This window comes from Manacus candei, unplaced genomic scaffold, assembly GCF_025592945.1.
Source record: "Manacus candei isolate 608988 ecotype Guabito, Panama unplaced genomic scaffold, ASM2559294v1 h1tg000023l, whole genome shotgun sequence".
In the NCBI taxonomy this organism is placed as follows: Eukaryota; Metazoa; Chordata; class Aves; order Passeriformes; family Pipridae; genus Manacus; species Manacus candei.
In genome coordinates this window covers 2,148,107-2,168,953 of record NW_026138071.1, presented here as the reverse complement: position 1 = coordinate 2,168,953, position 20,847 = coordinate 2,148,107, and the positions used below count along the sequence as shown (strand labels likewise).

General features: G+C 39.0%; 1 protein-coding gene across 3 annotated transcripts in view; it reads right to left on the bottom strand.

The window, feature by feature from the left end:
• MYLK (myosin light chain kinase) overlaps window positions 1-20,847 on the bottom strand; it is a 203,070-nt gene that overhangs the window by 33,802 nt on the left and 148,421 nt on the right. For all 3 annotated transcript variants that reach the window (XM_051787545.1, XM_051787544.1, XM_051787543.1), the window contains 3 exons: window positions 15,028-15,078; window positions 13,238-13,365; window positions 9,804-9,957 (listed from right to left, as the gene is read on the bottom strand). In XM_051787545.1, the coding sequence (XP_051643505.1) occupies window positions 9,804-9,957; window positions 13,238-13,365; window positions 15,028-15,078 (333 nt within the window). The remainder of the gene's footprint in view (window positions 1-9,803; window positions 9,958-13,237; window positions 13,366-15,027; window positions 15,079-20,847) is intronic.

The window sequence follows — 20,847 nt, the reverse complement described above, 5'->3', positions numbered from 1 at the left end:
AGAGGAAAATACTTGGAAGAAAAAGCTAAGCCAGTAGTTCATCACCTTACAGAGGCATCTGTTCAGGATTGTCAGTGTAGTGGTTCTCTGACACCTTCTGTGCACACAGCTTGATCTGGATGGTATGTGTTGGCTTAAAAATAAAGTGTTAGGTTGATCTAATGCTCTGCACTAAATTTTATATTGAAGGACGAAAGTGTGCCTGTGTTTCGGTATTTGCAGAGCATGGTAGCCTGCTTCCTGTGCAGGACATGAAAATACATCTTCCATTGCTGACTTTCAACACACTTCTGTTTTCAAATGAAACTCTGGGCATGATTTATCAGTTTCCCAGGTCACAGTTACCTTAGTGACCTCTCTTTCCATGACTCACCTAGATAACTGCAATCCCTTTGGCCAGCAGTTTACAGAAGCAAGGTTTAGCTATGTGAGTATTGGAGAGAAAACATTCATGGCCAAGGGGACATCAGTGGCAAAGGAAATGTTACATGGCTTTAGACTAGTATGTGCTAGCCTTGGGAATATTTATACTTTCCTAATAAATTTTTTTCCAGTAGGCAAAGATGAAAACCTGCAACCCTGGCTGGGCTCTATAGAGCCAGAAAGATGCATGTTTTTGTTTGAAGTCTACCATGTGCCACTGCTTGCAGGTCTGTTCAGTGCAGAAATACTGGGTGGTAGCTGCTATGGGAGATCATAAACAGGAATGAAACCCTAATCTTTGCTCTTTATTAATATGACAGATGTATATGTACCATTTTACCATGCTTAAAAACTATTTGATATCAGGCTGGATGGTATTCTACAGCTCTGCACATTCAGAGAATCTGCAGATGGTCTCTCCATGTGCCTGTTTTGTTTCTCACAGTTTATTCTATGGGGATTTTAAAGGTTACCGTGTATTCATTGGTCTGTATTGAAAGCTAGAATATTTTGCCAAACTACATTCTCTTCTGGAATGTGAAACCTCTATCAGCACAATTAATTACTTCCAATAAAATTATCCTGTGGGTTGAGGAGGGATGTGGGAGACAAGCACAGTTCCCTATTCTCTGACTTTCCCATCTCCAATATTTCACTGCATGCCATGTACAGTCTTTGACACACACAGACATATTTCATACTTTGGCTTATGTTAGGAGGGCTTTATATTGGCTTTATCAGACCACAATTTTGTTCTTCCTGTTTTGGACCAAACCATAGCTACGAAACAACATGTAAACTAGAAGGAAGGGAGAGTATCAAAAAACACACTGCTCCTTGTGAACATTTCTATAGGAGAAGGAATTAATTTAAAATATTGAACTGTAACTTCAATTTCACTGTTATATGCAACAAAAGAAAACCACCATAAGATGTCTTAACTATGTGAAACTAGGGGTACTCCAGTCTTGGCTAACTTACAGCACACACATAATGCCTAAATTAAGATGTAGCTAAGCATTATGATATTCCAGATTGTCGTGGTCAAACTGGCTATATCCACATGGTCCTGTTGAACTTGATTAGAATCCTACAAACTCCAATGCCTTTGCAGCAGACAGTTCTTACACCTCTTTTACTAGGATGCCTGATCACCTCATTTGCCTAACAGTATGACTGCAGAGGCTAATGAGGTATTTGGAGGTTGGACAGTTAAATGCTAAGGGGGACTCAAGCACAAAGCTCCTCACATAATCTCTTTAGGAATATCAGTAGGGCTGCCCCAAGCTGGCTTCCAAAGCCTTGTGGCAGGCAAAGGAGATGGATAAGCAGCTAACTTGGCCTCAAGCCTCACTCAGGGACTATTCTGCACAGAGACTGCATTGAGTCACTGACTCAAGCAGCACAGAGGAGACAGCAGTAGCAACTCCTATGTGCCATAAGCCATGCAGAGAGGAGGAAGAGGGGAGTGGAGGTGACATGAAGGAGGTGCTTTCTTCCCTTTGTGCTCCAGCAAACTAGGCACGCTATTAAAAAACCCTACTTCTCAACAAAGGGAGGCATAAATTACCACTACCCCAGAGCAAGGAGGACAGATTCCAGTTTACTCTTTGTGGCATGTATTCCTTGGGGTAGATGATAAGGTCATGAACTGGCCTCACATGAAATGTATAAGTCACTTTTAAGACCACACCAGGATTGAAACACACACTTGTTATTTACTCCCAAATTGAATTCAGCTGCACTCCTTCCTCAGACAAGTTCTTGGAAATACTTTGGTAAACAGGTTTTGATATACAGCCTGGAGTAACCTTTAATTAACTTGTATTTGTGCACTCTGAGAAGCATAAAACATAAGCATGCCCAGCCTTTAAATCATTGCTATTTATCAGACAAATTTGACTTGATGTCCTTGCTTTTTTTTTTCAGTGGTGTATAACCCAAAATTCCTTCTGATAAGGAAAGGGATTTTCTCGCTTTCTGCATAGGAGGCAAACCCACAGCTCATCCAGGACACCCACATAACATGAAACTGTGCAATCTAGAGCTCACTGCCTTCTCCCCATGGCTCAGTTTACAGAGCCCTCGGAACATAAGAACCATTCCAAGAGACCAAAAAAGGCAGCAATCTCCTTATCTGAGTGCAGGGAAATGGAAATTGTTCTGCTACTTGATGTGAGGGTCGGGCTGAGCCAAAGATAGGGCTTGCTGTGCATTAAGAGCTTGGAGGGCCCTGGCCCTTAAGCAGTGATGTTGTTCCAGCAGAAAGCCTCTGAAAACTGAGAACAGCACAACCACAGCCTTTGAAAAGTGTTTTTTTTTTCTTTTATGAACAGAGACAGCACTGAAGCAGTGTCTCTGAAGTAGTTTTCTTTCTCTCTTCTCAAAATTGGTTTGTTTTCTTTCTAAATTCAGTTATCATATTACTGTATAATACTATTATTAGCTATTGTGATATTTGTCTGCCAGATAAAGAACAGACAGAAAGAAACAATTTAATTCCATCCCACAAGCTGTTTAGCCAGAGAAGGTATTTAATATGCTGCAAAAGCCAGTTGAACACTGTCCATGCCGACAGCACTGGCAAAGCTTTCATTTGAAATCCATCAGCAGGAGAAAAGCAAAACCATAAAAGGTCATAACTGAACTCGGCATTATCGCTGACAGGGCTCAGGGTCATGGCAGACCTCACTGCTTTCCTTGGAAAACTATGCCCTGTAGCTCTTTTTCCAAGGGAGAGGAGTGCTACAAGTCGATGTATTATTACCCCTTAACACCCTGTAACAAGCATTAACACCCTTCCACATGTCAGTGTACCACAGGTTTAGGATAAAATTATACTAGAAAATGCCTGTGTTCTCTTGCAAAACAACACAAGAGAAACTGGAATGAGCAGAAATTCTCTCCTAATGAAACATGCTCCCCGGCAGAGCGGAGGACACAATGGTCAAAGTTCATTAGCTCAGAGTTTGAATTTCACACCTCCCCTGTAATATACACTGCAGACTGCTCTCACCACATTGCCCCTCCCGACAACTCTGACATAAAACTAAGTTATTTAAAGACTGCCCTTTTGAGACCTGTGGATAAAGTAGCTCACAAATACTGGTGGCCCAGAGCATCACTTTGTGCTGTTGGGGTAACTGAGGCATAAAAGAGTAAAATGACCTCGCCCAAGGACACACAGGAGAATGGAGCTGGGAATGAAACCAGAGCTCACCACTCCCACGCAAATGCCCTCAGCACAAGAACATCTCCTTCTGCCACAGGCCTAATGGAACAAACAAATATATAATGCATTCTCAGGAGCCTTTTTCTAAACCATCTGCTCCTGTGCCTGAATCAACAAGCTGTTCGGATTACTCATGTGCTACACATTAGGTATCTGGTTTGATAACTGATTGAATTAGAGCTCCCATACCTGTCCACTGAAAGGCAGAATAAATTTGTGGAGTTTCCCCAGTAGGACTACCAGCAGATTAGTCTCCACTGGAGTTCGGATCCTAGGAACCCTATGTTCATGTGCATGTTGTGATGAATCATTTTTTAGTAACTAAGACATTCCTAGCATTTAACAGCAGGTAAAACACAGGAATTTTGCTGTGAGGAATAATCATGATATTTCCTTTTTTTTGTTAGAAAAAAAGGTGAAGGTAAGTATCAGGCGAAAGTAGTTATGCAGGGAGTTCTACTGAAATTTCTCCTAACACAAATGACACTGAAACCAGATGGCCATTCAAGGAATAAACCTGGATTAGTTTACCAGCACTGATGCAAAGGACAACATAAGCTGGTTTTCCTCTACACATTGTTATCTTGCTGTGAAAATTTAATTTTGATACTGCTGCAGAGTTTTGCCACCAAGCATTAGTTACTATACTGTTGAACTACAACAGCAGCAATATAAGACACATCTTCCTTAATCGCCAGTCTAGTTACCCTTTAACCATAAAACCAGTGACAAAAATCCTCCAGCAATCCAGAGGAATTTAAAAGGTTGAAGGTTAGAGACTGAGTCCACCCACATATTCCTACAAAATTCACTGCATTCTTGACCCAACTGTAAACAGGGAATCACATGGATACTGCAAGATATAATTTGATGCTTCTCAAAAGAAGCAGCTTCAGAATCATTATGTTAGCACTTCTGAACTGCAGTATTCTCTGTCAAGTGTCTATGGTTGTTCCACTTCACTGTCTGCTTCACAGATGTCTGCACTTACTTGTCCAGAGAGGGAACAGTTTCTGACCACTGCTGGCTCCACTCAGGCTGAGCACTGAGCACTGAGCCAGATCTCTCAGGCACTCACACAAAATCCTTGTAGAGCCACTGTGAGCTGTTGGTTCTGCTGCCACATTTCCTTGTAATACAGTTTCGGGGCAAAGAACAAATGCTAATACAGCTTGCATATATGTGACTTGTTGAACCAGAACAAAGCCCTTCATACAAGCAATTAATAATCCTACCATTATGTTCAATGACTATTGGAGTTAGTGATGATCAGACCTTGTTCTCATTTAAAATTGTATTTTCTCATTTCTGCTTTGAAAGACTCTGCTCATACAGATTCTGCTAAAGGCATGGAAGTAACAGGTTCCTCACAGAAAGTAACTTCTCCATCCCAAGTCAAATAAGGAATGGAGCAGAGGCGCAGGCATTACTAAATTCTTGCTATACAGCTTGCATGCCTGTGTGCATCATCCCTGTATATGTGTTCTTGAATACTTGCTTTATCACTTTCCAACAGTGCATAAAGATGCAAAACACAGTATGTACACCAATGCTTAGAGTAATAAAAACTCATAACTATTAACTTTAGGCCTCTTGGGGTCTAGTGACACTGCTCTCTTTTTTTTTTTTTTTGCATATATCTACCATATAGCTTACTAATCACCATGATACTTTCATATATATATATGTATACACACACACACACACACACAATACCACACCAGGAACAATACAAATCTAAGGGATTTAGACAAACAAGGTTGATCAAAATCAGCTTCCAGGTAGGTAGTACATGTGTTTCTACTTCTATATCTAAGAAAGAAAAAGACATTGCTAATATCCAAAGTATTCACCAAACACTGATCATCAGAAAGCCCTTGTATATTAGTGACTCTTTGTTATAGTCTCCAGTATAAAAACCAAGTTCCTTTTTCACGAGTGGTTACAGATTGGGGTCTATCACATAGCTAAAATGTTCAGAATCATGAATTTGATGAATAGGTCCATATACATCCAATAAAAAGTATGAAAGGAGTGAATATTCCTTGCTGTCACTGTAGAGTGAGGGCTCTTCCTTGCTTAAATCATCCCTATCTTACACTAAGCTCATCAATGGCTCATTCAATAGCTTTGGCAACTCAAGTCCACTTTAATCTGACACAGTGTCTGCTGTAAATCATTAGCTCTGTCTCACATCAGACCATTTTGGTTTTGGAACAGACACATGATGCAAAATGTCCCTTGAGAGATCACTCAGCAAGGAAATAGCTTATTTAAGAGAGCTAATCATAACAATAGAGAAGAGCTCAGCATGCACATTTTGGGACTAGTCAAATCCTTCAAAAGAAGATGTTGCTTAACTTGAATATCTCACTTCTACTGCATGTCTCCCAGTATTATTAATGCTTATAAAGACAAAGTTAAACAATGAATCAGTGTAAAACTCAAGGCTCAGTCCTTGTGTCTGAGTGCTGTGTGCTCATCACCACACCATCAGTGAAAAAGTCTCCTCTAACTTATCTACATATCAGTGGTTTTGGTGTGTGGACTGCAAACAGCTCACACTGGAGGCTGAGTGTAATGGACACTTTGTTCATTGATACTCATTACAATTGCAAAGGAAAAAAATTCATTACAATAAAGTTGAATTTCTTTCAAGAGCATCTTTTTCCATGGCCCAAACTGATCAAATCATATATTATTCAAATGCTTTGTGTCAGAACCTCTGTGCAGTTCAATTAAGATTGTAGCTAAAGTCTGAGTCTGACAGTGCGAGCAGTTAAATTTATGACTTTAGGAGCCAAATTCAAAGGACTGCAGGGTATCTTTGTTTCCCTAAAAGTCATTATTAAAAATGATTTATAAAAATTGTACCCAGATAGAGTTTACAATCTAGGACTCAGGGTTTAAATCATAGCAGGATCATTTCTGATTTGAATCCTGGCAAATAAGCTCAATCCTTTGTCCCGTGGTTGGAGGTTAAATCAATAACATTATTTAATGGGGTTTTTTGTGAAGAAAGGTGTTTGACAACTGCAAGTATAAAACCAAGATCCAGGATGTTCTTAAACATCCTCAGGAAGGTCTTTAGACCTGCTCAAAGCAGGATCAGCTATAAGGTCAGATCAGATTGTTCAGATGCTTATCCAGTCTGAACTTGAATACCTCCAGGGATGGAGACTGCACAACTTTTCTGGGCAACCTGTTCCCTGGTATGTGTTACAGTCCAAATTTAATTTAAGAAATGCTTATTGGAGTCTTTCACATGAGAAGCTTGCCCATCAGCATGAAGGCTTTGCAAGTTGTAAGAGGTAATAATAAAAGAAATACTTCTTCATTAACATTTATTTCATTTTATATTTTAACAAATGTCTTTGATTTGCCAAACTTCAGAACAGCCAAGCCTGTTAGCTAGCTCTTTGAGAAACACAGGACTGGGTCAGCTCAGACACACTCCTCCAGAAAGCAGATGTTCTGTATTTGTAGTTTCCCTCAATACATTCAAGGCTCAGTTGTGGACTTTGGTCAGGCAGCAGCATTTTGAGCACTCAGCATACATCTGGATGTGCCTTTTACCGCTAAACTTACAGGGAGGCAGCTCACACAGAGTTTAGAGCCTTATTATAAGTAGTTGAGGCAGACAGAGCTGATCTCTAGCACCAGGACTTTCTCCACAAATGCTTGTTACGAATGCAGAGTCAGAGCAAGGCAGGTAAGTTTCTTCCCAGTACTTTGGATGGAGCAGAGAGAATGGACAGGCAGGAATTTAGGACTAAGAATGAGCTTTGATAGAGTCAGAAATCTCAGGTTCTGTATATTCAGAGAAACATATCTTCCCTATTTTGATTGGCAGGCTTTGGAGAAAAGTACTTTCCAACGTTCATGAACATTTAACACCTTTAAAGGTGCAAACAGTGTGAAGGATTTTGTCTCAGTAGTGCTATTTGAACCCACTTCCTACAAGGAAGACATTTTTACTCCCTTTTCCCACATTTTTGAGTACCCAGATGGAAAAGTCTGGCCTTAAAAATGCATGTGTAACAAACTAGGAGTCTTGAGGCCTTGTCATGCCTTCGGCAGTGCTGACATCAGCAAGATGTCTCACTGAAGAGATGGCAATTTTACAAGAGAATTTATTCTTTTTAGTTGGAAAGAGATAGCTTGTCATCAGCCAAAACACATGGCAAACTCCTGCACGTTGTAAGGATTATTCACCCAACTCTCCCAAAAGCATCTCTGGGAATCCCACTGTTCTCTGGCACATTTCTTAGGGAAGAGCAAAGCAGGAGGCTGAGATGTAGCTTTATAAGGTTATAGAATTCAAAGACTTTCCAACCAATTAACTCCAAAGGACATAAACCAGTGACTGTTATAATAGTGAGTCAAGGCTCACACAGTGACAAGATAACAGGAATTGTCGACCTAGTTCAGCTGAAATAATCCATCTTGCCCAATAACCTACTATAGTCAGCAGCCTACAGCAGTTGTCTAGGAAAGAGTGAAAAGAAGGGGCATGTAAAGAGCAATTAATCTCCTGCCATTCTTCTAGCTGCTAATCAGCTGTGTTGGGGCTTTGGAGCCAAATGCTGCACCCAAAACAATGTATACGATGATTACTCAAGGACCAGTTTTTCCTGGAGCTCATTTTTAACTGAGTTATACTTCTGACCTGCACAACCCACTGTTGGAAGAAGTAGTACAATTTATCTGTGCATCATGTGAAAATTACTGATTCTATTTTCTTCTATTCCTGAATTCTCTGGCACGTTGCTGGAATCTGCTTGATATTTATACTCATTCATTCAGTTATCTTTTAAGCCACAGACTGGATGAAAGAAATTAATTTAAATAATCAGGAGACCTTTATTGACAATATGTAGAGCAGTGTGCAACCAAGGGACATTCACTCTGTAGCAGTGGATATTGTACTTGAAAGTGTGATTCTACTGTTAAAGTTCACATGTTATTTACTGGATTTCTGGAACGAATTTCCAGTTCAACTTGGGTTAAATACATTTTGCCATTGATTTCATTGGAATCAGGTACTCGTCTTTGGCCTTATACCCGTGTTTCTTCCCCTGCTCACAGTCCCCATGGCTGCCAGCACAGCAGAGCCAATGCAGTTACAAGTGGTGGCTGGGATGCAGCCTTGCTGGTGGAACTATAATTCATCCAACTACCTGGGGGAGCTCTGCCCCACCTTATGTCATAAACCCCCCGCAGGCCACAGGTAACAGAACCCAGAGACAGACCCATCCCGTGGATCAATATTTTACACCAATCACCATTTTTGCTTGTAGAACTTCCCTAGATTTCCCTGGAAACTCTTTGCTGTGCAGCCACACCAAGGTGGGTTCATTAGCCCTTTCAGACCTAGATGTCACAGCTCTAGATTTTGGCTGATACTCCAGCTAGCTGGTCTAGAACCAGGCTGCAGGTTTATCTGCAAACATACTGCAGCCTACAACTATCTGCAGCTGTCCACACCCTGCTGCAACAAACCTGATAGCCTGGAAGGGTCATCTGACAAAGCTATTGGAAGCTTTAAGTTACATGTGGAAAAAATATAAAGCCCCTACATATGAAGAGCTTCATATTCCAACCAGAGCGGCTCTGTTCCCTGCTTTCTGTCACTGTAAAACAGCAGACAATTGTAGGAATTTAAATTAAAAGGACAAAATCTCCCTCCCCAAAGCAACAGGATGTTTTCAGTTGCACAGACTTTTAGAAACTACCTCAATCCTTCCTGAACTAACAGTTTTAAAATTGGCAGTTCAGCAAACATCTGGATGCTGCAAACACTAAATGGGAAAAACAAGTGGTATCTAACAAAAAATGGAGACAGGAGCTGTTTTTATCTTGTGGGTGGATTTTTATTTTTTTTTTTAAGTCTGAGCTATTTATATCTTCGTCTGGAATTGGAAATTTTTCAAAATAAACACAGTATAGCCCTAATGAACTTGCTTATAGTCCTTATTACAATGTCACTGCCCAGTCCTGATATTTTTTGAAGTACTAGTTTTTTATTTTAGTGTTTTTAACTTATCTGATTATTTTATTTAATTTGTTGTGTAACTTTATATGCAATTCAAATGCAGAGTGATGTCTGAAGAATGAGTATATATATAAAACATTATCATGGACTTACCAACAACTGTAAGGTTGACTTGTGCTTGTCTACTGCCAAGTTTGTTCTCTACAACTAGAGTGTAACATCCACAGTGTTCCTGCTTTGTCGATGATATTGTTAGCTTGCTGCTGTTTTCATCATTCTCAATTTTAATATATTCATTTTCTTTAATCTGCCAAATAAAAAAAAAGTTATAAATATCTTCATATCTGAAAGAGCTCAAAATATTATCATATTTAACATTATCTGCAGATAACTTTATCACAGAAGTGAAAAAGTTCAGGAGTGAAAAGTGCAGCTGCTAAACCACGCAATCAACACAAAGCATCTAGAAATGCAGGGGAACTTTATAATGACTCCAGTCCTGCAAAGGCAATAGGGAGCATTGTTGTTACTGGAACCCCACTAAAGACCAGGAGTTTCACTTTTCTAACTTCTCTTTGACAAGCTGAAAGTGGAAACTGTGTAATTGTCAAAAGAACAAAGTTTGGTCTCACGTATCTCACAGAAAGCACAGTGGACCAAGGGTTTAGCCCCAGTTCATTTGCCATTCCACTACAGAGGCCGAAGGTGCAAATCATCCATGGCTGTGACTTTTGCCCTCTTGTCTTAACCAGCCTTATTCTGTACTTCCACATAAACCAGAGCACACAGTTTCTTGGGTTTGAACAGTTAAAGATGATGTTGACTGAAATGGAGATGTAATGCTGCAGCTGTGCAGAGAGACATTCAAAGAGCAGAATGAGCTTCCCTATAGCACTTTTATTTTCTGCAGAAGCGAAAATCAAAATCTCTGCTGAATACCATGGGCATATTATGAACCAGTTTTTAATTGAAACAGAGCTATCATAGCATAAATGGCCAAGGTGACTTAGATTTTAATCAGTATTAGCTTGAGACATGACAGATTATTTAAAAAGCTCATAATGCTACACTGCAATTAGAGAAGCTGTACACTGTGTTCTTATGAAACAGACAACATAATGTCAATGCCCTTCTTCCTCCCACCACTTCCTTCTTAGATAAGTGACTCTTCCAAGTCATTCTCAGAATTTCATTAAAAATGAAGACTATTTAGTTTGCCTTATCTTGTCTCATATATCCAGAGAACAGAAATTAAAAGTTTAAGAGCAGGACTTTCCCTGCTCTTTCCTCAACTGAGATACTACACATGCACTGCCATATGCCCCAAAGTAACCCGAGAAAGATTCTCCTACAATAACTCAGACAGAAAATTAACAAACGGGATTATGTAGCATTACAGTTTAAATTATACTGAAAGTTGCTCTGCTCTGGCCCCATACTTGTGAGATTCTAAACTCCTTATGTTTTGCTTCATTGGAATCAACCAAAGGGTAACAGTAGAACTAGATCTGTGTTATTCAGAGAAAGCCCTGAAAGGATGCTCAGCGGCTTGCATCGGTTATGGGGAACATGAAGCTGGATCCCTGTATTCCCTGGCTTTGAAAGGCTTTCCCCTCTTCAGCTGAGCACAGCTGGAGCATCCCTCCACTACACTGCTACCACGTACAACAGCATGGGTCACAAATTTGTGACATTCCCTTTCTTCAAGTGAAAGGTATTTGCCTGGAATATTCCTGTGAGTAGCTCTCTTGCACCTGAGGGAATATGAGGAAGGAATGTGGAGAGGACAAGTTCCTTGGCACACTGCAGCAAACAGTGGAAGGGCTGAAATCACAACTCACCTCCTCCTGGGTCTGCTCAAATAATGAGTATGAATAACCCCCAGCAAATTGTTAAAACACTTGGCTGATTTTCACTTTTAGGATTGGGAATGGAACAGAGCTGAAATCAACCACACTTATAGAAGAGGAAGAAATCCAAGCCTAGAACAATATGTGGTGAAGTATAAGAGAAAAATAAAGCAAAATAATGGTGCAGCACAGGACATAGTAACTGGCTCCCCATTTAAAGTAATAAATGAGAGACTGCTGCCCTCACTTGTCCTCCTACAGTTTTTAGTAGCCTTCCTGAAGTTTTTTTTCCTTTTCTATCTCATTTGCCATAATGAACCATATAAAAATTTTTATGTAATTTTAATATATGTTTTTGCAATACTTTGTCTCATAGTGAATAACTAAAAAGAAAGTATAAAGATGGTAAAAATAGAATTTTACAAAGGAAAAAATATGTCGAATCACAGATTATGGATCTAATATGGGCAATAGGAGCTGCTAGTCTCTGTTATCATATAGCTCTTGTATATAAAAAAGGCCTTCAAGTCTATGTAAATAAGATTATGGTTTTCAAAAATTAACTCAGAATTCTGCACAAACCAGAAACTTACTTTTGAGGGTACATTTTACCTAAATGTTAAGATAGTGTTTAGCAAAACCGTACACTGAATGTCATTGGAGCTTCTGAGACCTATTTTTTGTGGAAAGAAGTAGTTAACTACAGAAGAAGTAATAGTCTTGAATAGTAGTAGTCTTGAAGCTAAAGAATTTTAAGAAAATATAGGAGTTCAGGAAAAAAATCCACCCTTTTCCCTAAAGTAAGAGGTTATTTGGAGTTAGGAAGGATGGACTCTGGAATACCCTTTGCACTAGCAAACTGTTTTGAATTCTTTCAGTTAAATGCTGACACATCTGGATTTAAAGTCTAAACTTCCTTCTAGGAGGAGATGTTTTTATTTATGCTCTATAGAGTGCATAACAAGTTCAGAATAAAGTAAACAGAATAGCAGCTCCAGTACATATTTATACTTGCTCTGTCCTAACATGACACTTCATCTTCCAGTTTGAACTTGCATATTGGTTTATTTAATTTAAAGTGGTTTGATTCTAAGTTGTTTCATTATAGCAACTCGCTTCAGGAGCTGTCCTTACGGACACTTGTATTATAGTTTAAGTATATTAATTCAACTAGAAGGAACTTTAAACCCAGAGTGTGAGGGCACTCATGCCATGGATTGCTGTTGTGCCTTGTACGGTGATATTTGTGTTGTCATACAATTCACTCAAGCTTTTTATATGGCATTTTGCCCCTCTGACATAATTTTAGGCTCAGTATCAATGAAGAAGTCATTTTTGAAGAACAGAAGTATCTCCTGTGACAGATACTTTTAGATACCTAAATATTCTCCATCACCTATCCTTTAATTACATGGTCTAAGCCTTTTCACAAAGAAAAGATAATTTGTTATAGGAGGATACAGGCAGAAAAGGGTTTAAACTGTAGCAAGAAAAATTTGGGTTTGGCATCAGGAAAAAAAATTCTCCCACTGTAGATATTTAAGCACTACAATAATTTGCTAATGGAGATTGTGAAATCTTCATTAGTGGAACTTTTTCAGCAGACAGGAGGAAAACATCTGTCAGGAGTGACATGTTCCTCAGGAAGGGAGATGGACAAATGGGAAATGGTCATTGGTGCTCCTTTCCAGCTCTACTTTTTCAATGATTGTTAAAGTAGACCAAAAAACAATTTACCTCCTTACGAAATTTCATCCAGGTGCAAGTTATGGGTGCTGTTCCTACCACCTTGGCAAACAGTTCCACTGATTCACCTGCACGGACTTTTCTATCTTCTGGGAACTGAGTAATCTGAGGAGGAGCAGCTGATGGGAAAAATAAAATAAACAAAATCTCTCTTTAGGTTTCTATACTTTATTTTTTTTAAAAAATTCAAAACACATACATGTCTCAGCTCAACTGTTTCAGAGCAGCATTTGAAATCCAGATTAACAGTTATATGTTGTTTGCAATGAAACAATTCTGTGGACATTGTTAATTCTAGTGGAGTGAAGCAATAGCAATCTATCCACCCGAAGTTTGCTCATGCAAAACCAAGGTACAGACATCCAAAGGACAAAAACATTTAGACCTACCACTAGTTCCAAATAGACAGCTTATGAAATTTTTTTGTTGTGGATTTTTTTCAGAAAAACTTATTTTTTTTTTCTTTTGCACTTTGTATCTTTGAAGAATGGCTCCAGCTAACTTCTGATCAATCTCCATGTGTGGAGGGGGTCTGCAAACCTGCTCCCTGATGTCATCAGCAGCACTCAGAAAAATTTAAGATTCAAGACCTATGAAGATTCCGGCTTCAGTAGTCAGATAAACATTATGTGGAACAGAAACATCATGAGAGACAAGGAAGGAATTTGGTGTCTTTATCCATCACACTAAATTTTCCGGTGAGCAGTGATGAATCATTTTGTTTGTGTATTGCAGTGCTTCTTTTAAACCTTGCTGTCCCATTCATACTTCTCTGTTCCTGAATCAGACATTCCTCCTCCTCTTCCCTCTCACTGCCTGAGTATCAATAGATGGCAGAACATCTCTTCTGCTAATAGTGCTACATCCTTGTCTCTCAGTTGTGATACTGAGTGTGTCAGACTCTGGTAGCTGTTGGGGTCAGATGCCAGAAATATCATAGGCCAGACAACTCCAGGGTGAAATCTGTACTGTTGCTTTATAAAAGCAGCACAATAAAAAAATATTCTTGTGTGTGTGTGTATCGGAGGGGAAGGGGGCAGACTTGAGGACCTATTGACAGAAATGGTAAGAGGCACTCCCTAATATTAGAATGACCTCACTGCCAAATATAACATTCCTTTCCAAAGCACAGGGCTACTGGGCATGAAAAAAGTGCTTTCTTTTCCTTTTCAATGTAATTAAAACAAAGAGGCCTTCCCCTCGATCCTCTAGGCTTTTTCTTTGAAAAGTCTTTTTTAAAATATCTGAAGGAAACTAGGCTGAGGCACGTATCTGGTGTACAAAACAGCTTGAACAGTTTAAAAGTCTGACAAAGTTTCAAGACACTGAAAGCAGGTTCCTATAGAGGAACTTTCCATGTAACTTTTAATATAGATAGCTTTGCCTAGGAGACTGCAAACACATGAACAGGCTACCATAATGCCAGTGATGAGGAAAAGTAGAATCTATCACCTTATCTGTGGTAGCTACTCATGCAGAGGTAGCACTCTGTGATACACAGAAAAGTCTCTTTTCACAGAAGGCCAGGGTATGTTGTGGATATGTAGAAGGGCACGAGCAACACACTGCTCCTAGTATTTCGTAGGACCCTGTCTCAGACAGACCTTGCTATAGTTTATCTGATAGTAACTTCTTTGGACGCTCATAATTTGATTCTTAGTACAGTGTAACCTCATAAACAACTCTGAAAAGGGACTTACCCACCATTTAATCACATATACAAACAAGTTTATTAAGTGAACAGCTGTACTTGGACATGTGGGTGACGTGCAACAAACTACCTGCTTTTGGAGGAGTCTTTGGAGCTGGTTTCTTCTTCACCGTTGCTTCGCCTAGTTAAAAAAAAAGACAAAAAATCAAACAAAAAGTAAACCATGTTAATTCAAAGGTGAGCTTTGGGAGGCACCAGATTAACTACAAACATCCATATCAATGCCTTGTGGGTACTGGAAAATATGATATGTTCTTCCAGCATATTAAACTTAAGAATTAAAAATACTTTCTAAAAACACTTTTAGTATCCTGAATGATCCTCAGAATATTCACAGTTAAAGCTGAAACTTTTAAAAGAATCAAAGAAATCTGCTACACGTCTCCCATGATCTGTCATAGTCCATTCCTTATAGCAGTTTAACTGAGGAGAAGAAAAGATCCATTTCATACTGAATTTCTGCTCAGATTTCCAGCATAATCAATGCTAAATGAGCTCAGTTAACACCACGTACTGCTTGTCATACCACTTGTGAGCTAGCAAAGAAACAGTGATATACCAACAGTAAATACTAGTATCACCCCTCTGCCTCATCCTATTCCCTAAACAGGTATACATTTTGGCTATATTCACACACACACAAAAAAGGGTCATGGCAACAAAAATATGGCTTAGAACTTGAAATCTGGACATGTAAAAAAGATAATGTTCTACAAGTTGTGAATTGTAAGTAGAAACACAGTTGAGAAGAAAGGTAGGTAGAAAATGGACTATTAACTCTTTTTCACAAAACAAGAACTAGAGGCCACCCAATTAAATTACCAGGCAGCAGGCATAAAAGAAACAAAATTATTTTTAAATACAACATGCATAATCTGCGTTCACAGACACATAAATGTTTTACAATGTAGAAACATAAATAGGTTCAAAAGCACAAATTAATCGGAGTTAGGTCTAGTGGGGGCCATGAAATGTAACAGTTTGGATGCTTTCAAACCACTGAATTCCAGAAGCAGAGGAGCTCATTCCTTTTTGAGCACTCTCTTTTTGTCTGCTGTCCTAAGCGTCCTTGTCAGAGGATGGTGTCTGCTGTGAAAGAACATTCCTTATTTCCTTATATAAGCTCAAGTAGGCAGCTTGATTGCAGTAGTCTGGCTTTTAAGATGTCATTGCCTCCAAGGGAAGCAGGATGTACTAAGTGCTTTAGAATATCTGGCAGAATACACATAGGTGCCTAGTGATAGCCATAACAGTCTGAAAAGTTTTGAATTTTTTTGTTCATTGTTTTCTTTATTTACTAAAGTTATTTCAAATTAGAAAGACACTGAGCAGCAAAAAAATCACCCTAAATTCACCAAGCCAATAAAAGCAGGTTTTTTTATTTTAACTCCTTTAACTGCAGCAAATAGAGCTGATACCCCAGAACTTATCATCTGATGCCCCATGAAACTTGGCAGCCATGAGCTGCAAAATCACCTTGGGAGTTTCATGCTATAGCTCAGGCAACAGACAGATATGAAGACTGAATTTAAGTTTTAGAGTAATTGGACATAGTAGGTGATGTGCTGTAGGTTACGAAAAGACCAAATTATTTCAAAACTACCTAATGGTTTAGCTGTCAACACCAGTGTTTATTCAGTTCATTCTGGAGAATATTTTGCTATGCAGTGAATACAGAAAAGTTTTTGCAACCTTTCCTTTTATAAACCTCTATTTTATTGTGATTTTCTCTCAAAGTATGCTTAGCTTTCATATGCTCTGCCTTTATTGATTTTGCAGGAACTAGAAACACAATAATGGAGAGGTAGGATATTCTTGCAGTACTTATGGCTGAGTCAGAAAAGAATAGTTGCATATTTGCCAAGGAAGCCTTTCTTCGATGACTGTCAGCTCAACAGAACCGGTTAAAGGATAAGATGAGAACTTGTGAGGTGTTTATCCTGGTGTAACTGGACCTCCAGGGCATGAGCTGTGTATCTGTCCTGCTGCATCTTCCATGTGGACTTCATGCTTTTTAAATTGAGGCCTTCAAGGAGCACAACTGTGATTAAAGGGACACACTACTCTTTGGACCACCAGTAGAGTGACACGTACCCTGACTGCTGTAGTAAGTGACAGCAAATACATTTCCACATCCTCTTTCCTGCCAAAGCTGTACAAGCAAAAGCGACAAGTAGTGTTTTCAGAGCAGCTTTCCTCTTTGTCATTGCATGGTCACACCCTGAGCTAAAACTCTTATTTCAGGTTGCAGCCATATTCCATGGATGAAACTACTTTTATTTTGAGGTGCCAGCTGGAAGAGCTGTAGAGTCTGCCATCTGCTTTTAAACATTCCTATTAATGCAAATAATGCATTAGTTACTCATTAGATGCACAATCCCATGTAAATTAACTCAGTTATATGATTTAAAAATGTGTAAACATTTTTGGTTTTGCGTGTGCTATATTTAGAGAAAAGCAGACTCTCTGCTTTTCTCTAAATTGAGAATGAAGTAGCTGTTGGGTCTCTCCTCAGAGCTCAAATGGCTTGCAATACAAACTACAATGACACAAATTGGTTTGCCTCCACACTACGTTAAGCTTGATATGAACAAAGAGCAGCAACGATGAAGGAAAAAGCACCATTTGTGAAGTGCCATCTTGGGTTGCAGAGTTTTTGTTGCTATTTTTCAGAAATGTCACTGCAGACAAATAGAACAAAAACCAACTTCCTGAATCCAGTATGATTTTCACTCAGCTCTTGGCCTACATTGCATATTTGTTGCAGTACCTCAGTAAACAAGCAAAGTGCTGGTGGAGTCATCACACTCTCCAAATGTTCATGTTTCACACTGATTCTTTAATGTCTCTAAAGCTTTTTTCCTCCTGGCTGACAATGTAATTCTCTTCCTTTGCACAATAACTGCACAAAATGGACATCTACATACTCAGATACCCCTCTCACTTTTCTCTGCCTATTATCAACCACTCAGTTCATCACAGAAGGGATCCCAACTGCATAATTTGTTCATTCACAACTACAGCCAGTGACATTCAATTCATCACATTAACAAGAACAATGATTCTATACATGCTAGGATGTATTATGAACCACTAGGTTCATTTACCCTGTAAGTGGAGTAAATTCATGGTAAAACTCCTAGCCCTGGAATAACCAAGGCAGCAAAGCAGAGATCATGAACACATCATTTCATTCAGCTAGGGTACTTCCTTTTATAAGTAAATAAAATTTTTTTGCTTAAATTTTAGTTTTTACCCTCCAGGACACTATATTCACTTAACTGAGGATATACAGACTGTCACTGGATTTCATCAAACCATGCAGGCTTGCTGGAAGGTCTGGCTGAATATCCTGTTTTGCAGACACAAATAGCCCTGAGCAGAAATGAAAGGCAGGGATGGGGTGGAAGGGGATGAGTACAAGGACAGGTCTCTGGCTCTGTGAAGCCATCTTCTTTGGCTAATAGTGTTTACTCCACTGTTTGTAGATCTTCCTTGAGAATACCAGCTCATCTTATGCATCTTTTTGAAATGCAACTTTTGTTTCAAAAGCTGCTGGAGACAGTGAAAAAATCTAATAAAATTACCAAAAGTTCACAAGGTCAAATGACTGTTTTCATTAAAATATTTGAGCTTCTTGGAACTGTTAGTTCAAGTCTGCTTCTGCTGCATTTTTTTTTTTTTAAAGACTGTTTGTCTCTCTTTTGATATTTACATTGAAATAGGCTGAAGCTGAAAACCAGCCTGGAAGAAAAAGGACTAATATTCCCCCCTTAAATGAATCTCCCTTCTAGAAACAACTTAACATAAACATTAAAGGGCTGGTATTTACATAACTTTATAGGCAGGTTTGCCTCTTAGAGAGCTTGTGTTTGAGTGAGGGGGACATAAACTAAAAAAAGGGAAAGATCCCATACAGGCTGTGAGCTGTGGGACATTTGGTTGTGCTATTCCTTTCCTCGATGGTGTATTTGTGAGAGCAGATATGTTCAGAGCCTCTGTGTTTCTTTTTTGCTTCCCTTTTTTGGAATTTTACTAAAAATAGGCATAGACCTCCCCTGAAATGGCTCTCTACACAACTTGCTTTCATAGAGCATGAAGTAAAACTCTTAGGATCTGAAAAAAAACCAGTACTCAAGATAGTATTTCCAACTAATCCATAATTCCTACTGTCTTCCCCAGAGGACATGCCTAAAATTATGTGCACATGCTCTGTAGTGATGGATTTCAGCACCTGGTAAACAAGTACAGGTATTACCTAACTGGGTTAACATAAGGATGTTATCCCTGCTTCTGTCTGCTCATGGAATAGCTCAGGATAGGAGAAGGGCTGATGATTAGGGCACTCTAATACTACAGACACATAGGAAACAATTTTCCCCTCATGCAAAACATGTCAAGATTTCATCTTCAGAGTTCAAGAGAAACTGAAAAAAGAAGTCATGTCTGTAAGGTGTCAGACACTATGGTAAGAAGAATATTTATGGAAAATTTATGGAAAACGGAGATTCAAGTATCTGCTCCTTCTTCCCCATCTCACTTGAATCCTTTGGACTTACAGGATATGATATTATGAGGTCTCTCTTTTTCACATGTAAATGAATCCCTTCAGTGTAATTTCTTTAAAAGCCTTCTGGGGGTAGATATCGGGGTCTGAATCAAAGGTGACTGTTTGTCTGTAAAGTTTCACTACTCCTTGCTATGCCAAAAAACATAGAATGACTGACAGCTAGAAGTGCAGAAAAAAATCAAACACTTGGCCTTGTGGTCAAGGCAAAGAATTATTCTGATCTATACTTGTTTCGCCCACAGACTTAGCTGATGGTACAAAACCTTGTTACAGGCATTAGCACAGACAAGATAAAATAGGAGAAGGATGATGGCTACAACTGTAGCAGAAAAAGACAACACATCATTATTTACCAATTTGTTCATAAATCCATTAACCTATGCTAATTGCTAGAGAGTAAAATGACAGTCATAATGCACCAAACACCAGCAGCCTGAAAAGGTTTGGAAGCTTTAAAAGTTTTGCTACGTTGCTTCTCAAAGAGCAAATTTCTCATAATATTTAGTATCTAAATATAATAAAACAGAAAGCAACTCTGATTAAATTTGATGAGAAGCAGAAATTAGAAAACTAAATTCCATACAAGTCAGTTATTTGAGTTTGTGTGCTTCAGAACAGTTTTTAAAAGCTTTTATTTTATTTTTCATTAAAAACAACTGTCATTTTGTTGCAACATCCCATATTTAGTTTCTAAATCACGCAGAGATTGTACTCCAAGTGAAAAAAAAATACAGACTCCTCCGTCTCAAAATAAAAATAAACCCCAGGAAATACTCACTTTTGCATTGCAGTCACAAGAGAGCTAGCATACACTAGCTTCAATAATGTGATATGGTACACTGAAAATAACTCAGTATTTGAAAACAGCTTGGGTGGAGGAATAAACAATTCCATAGCAGTTGAGTAGCAGAGTGCTTGAGCAACCTCTGCAATTAAAGCAAATCTGAGCAGTGCAGAAGAGATGCAGTATCAAATAGAGCTTATAAACAACCCGGGTCATGTGAATTCCACTAAAATTCCTCTTGGTGGGAGCAAGACAGCAACGTAAGTTTCTTAAATATAGATTTAATTTTCACATTTCCCATGTCCTGCAAGGACATCTACAATTAGATGGCAAAACCCTGTGCCCAAGTGTGTAGGAACAGGAATCTAAACTAGGTTACTAGCTACCAGTCCATTACACAGGAAAATACTGTCAGGTCATCTGCACATTCAGGAGCTCCAAGTGGTGTCAGTGGGAAAAGCTACGTACTATGTGCTTTTTGCACACTAGTGAAGCCATTGGATTTAGGTCCCTGTTTTATAGAGAAGAAACTTTGG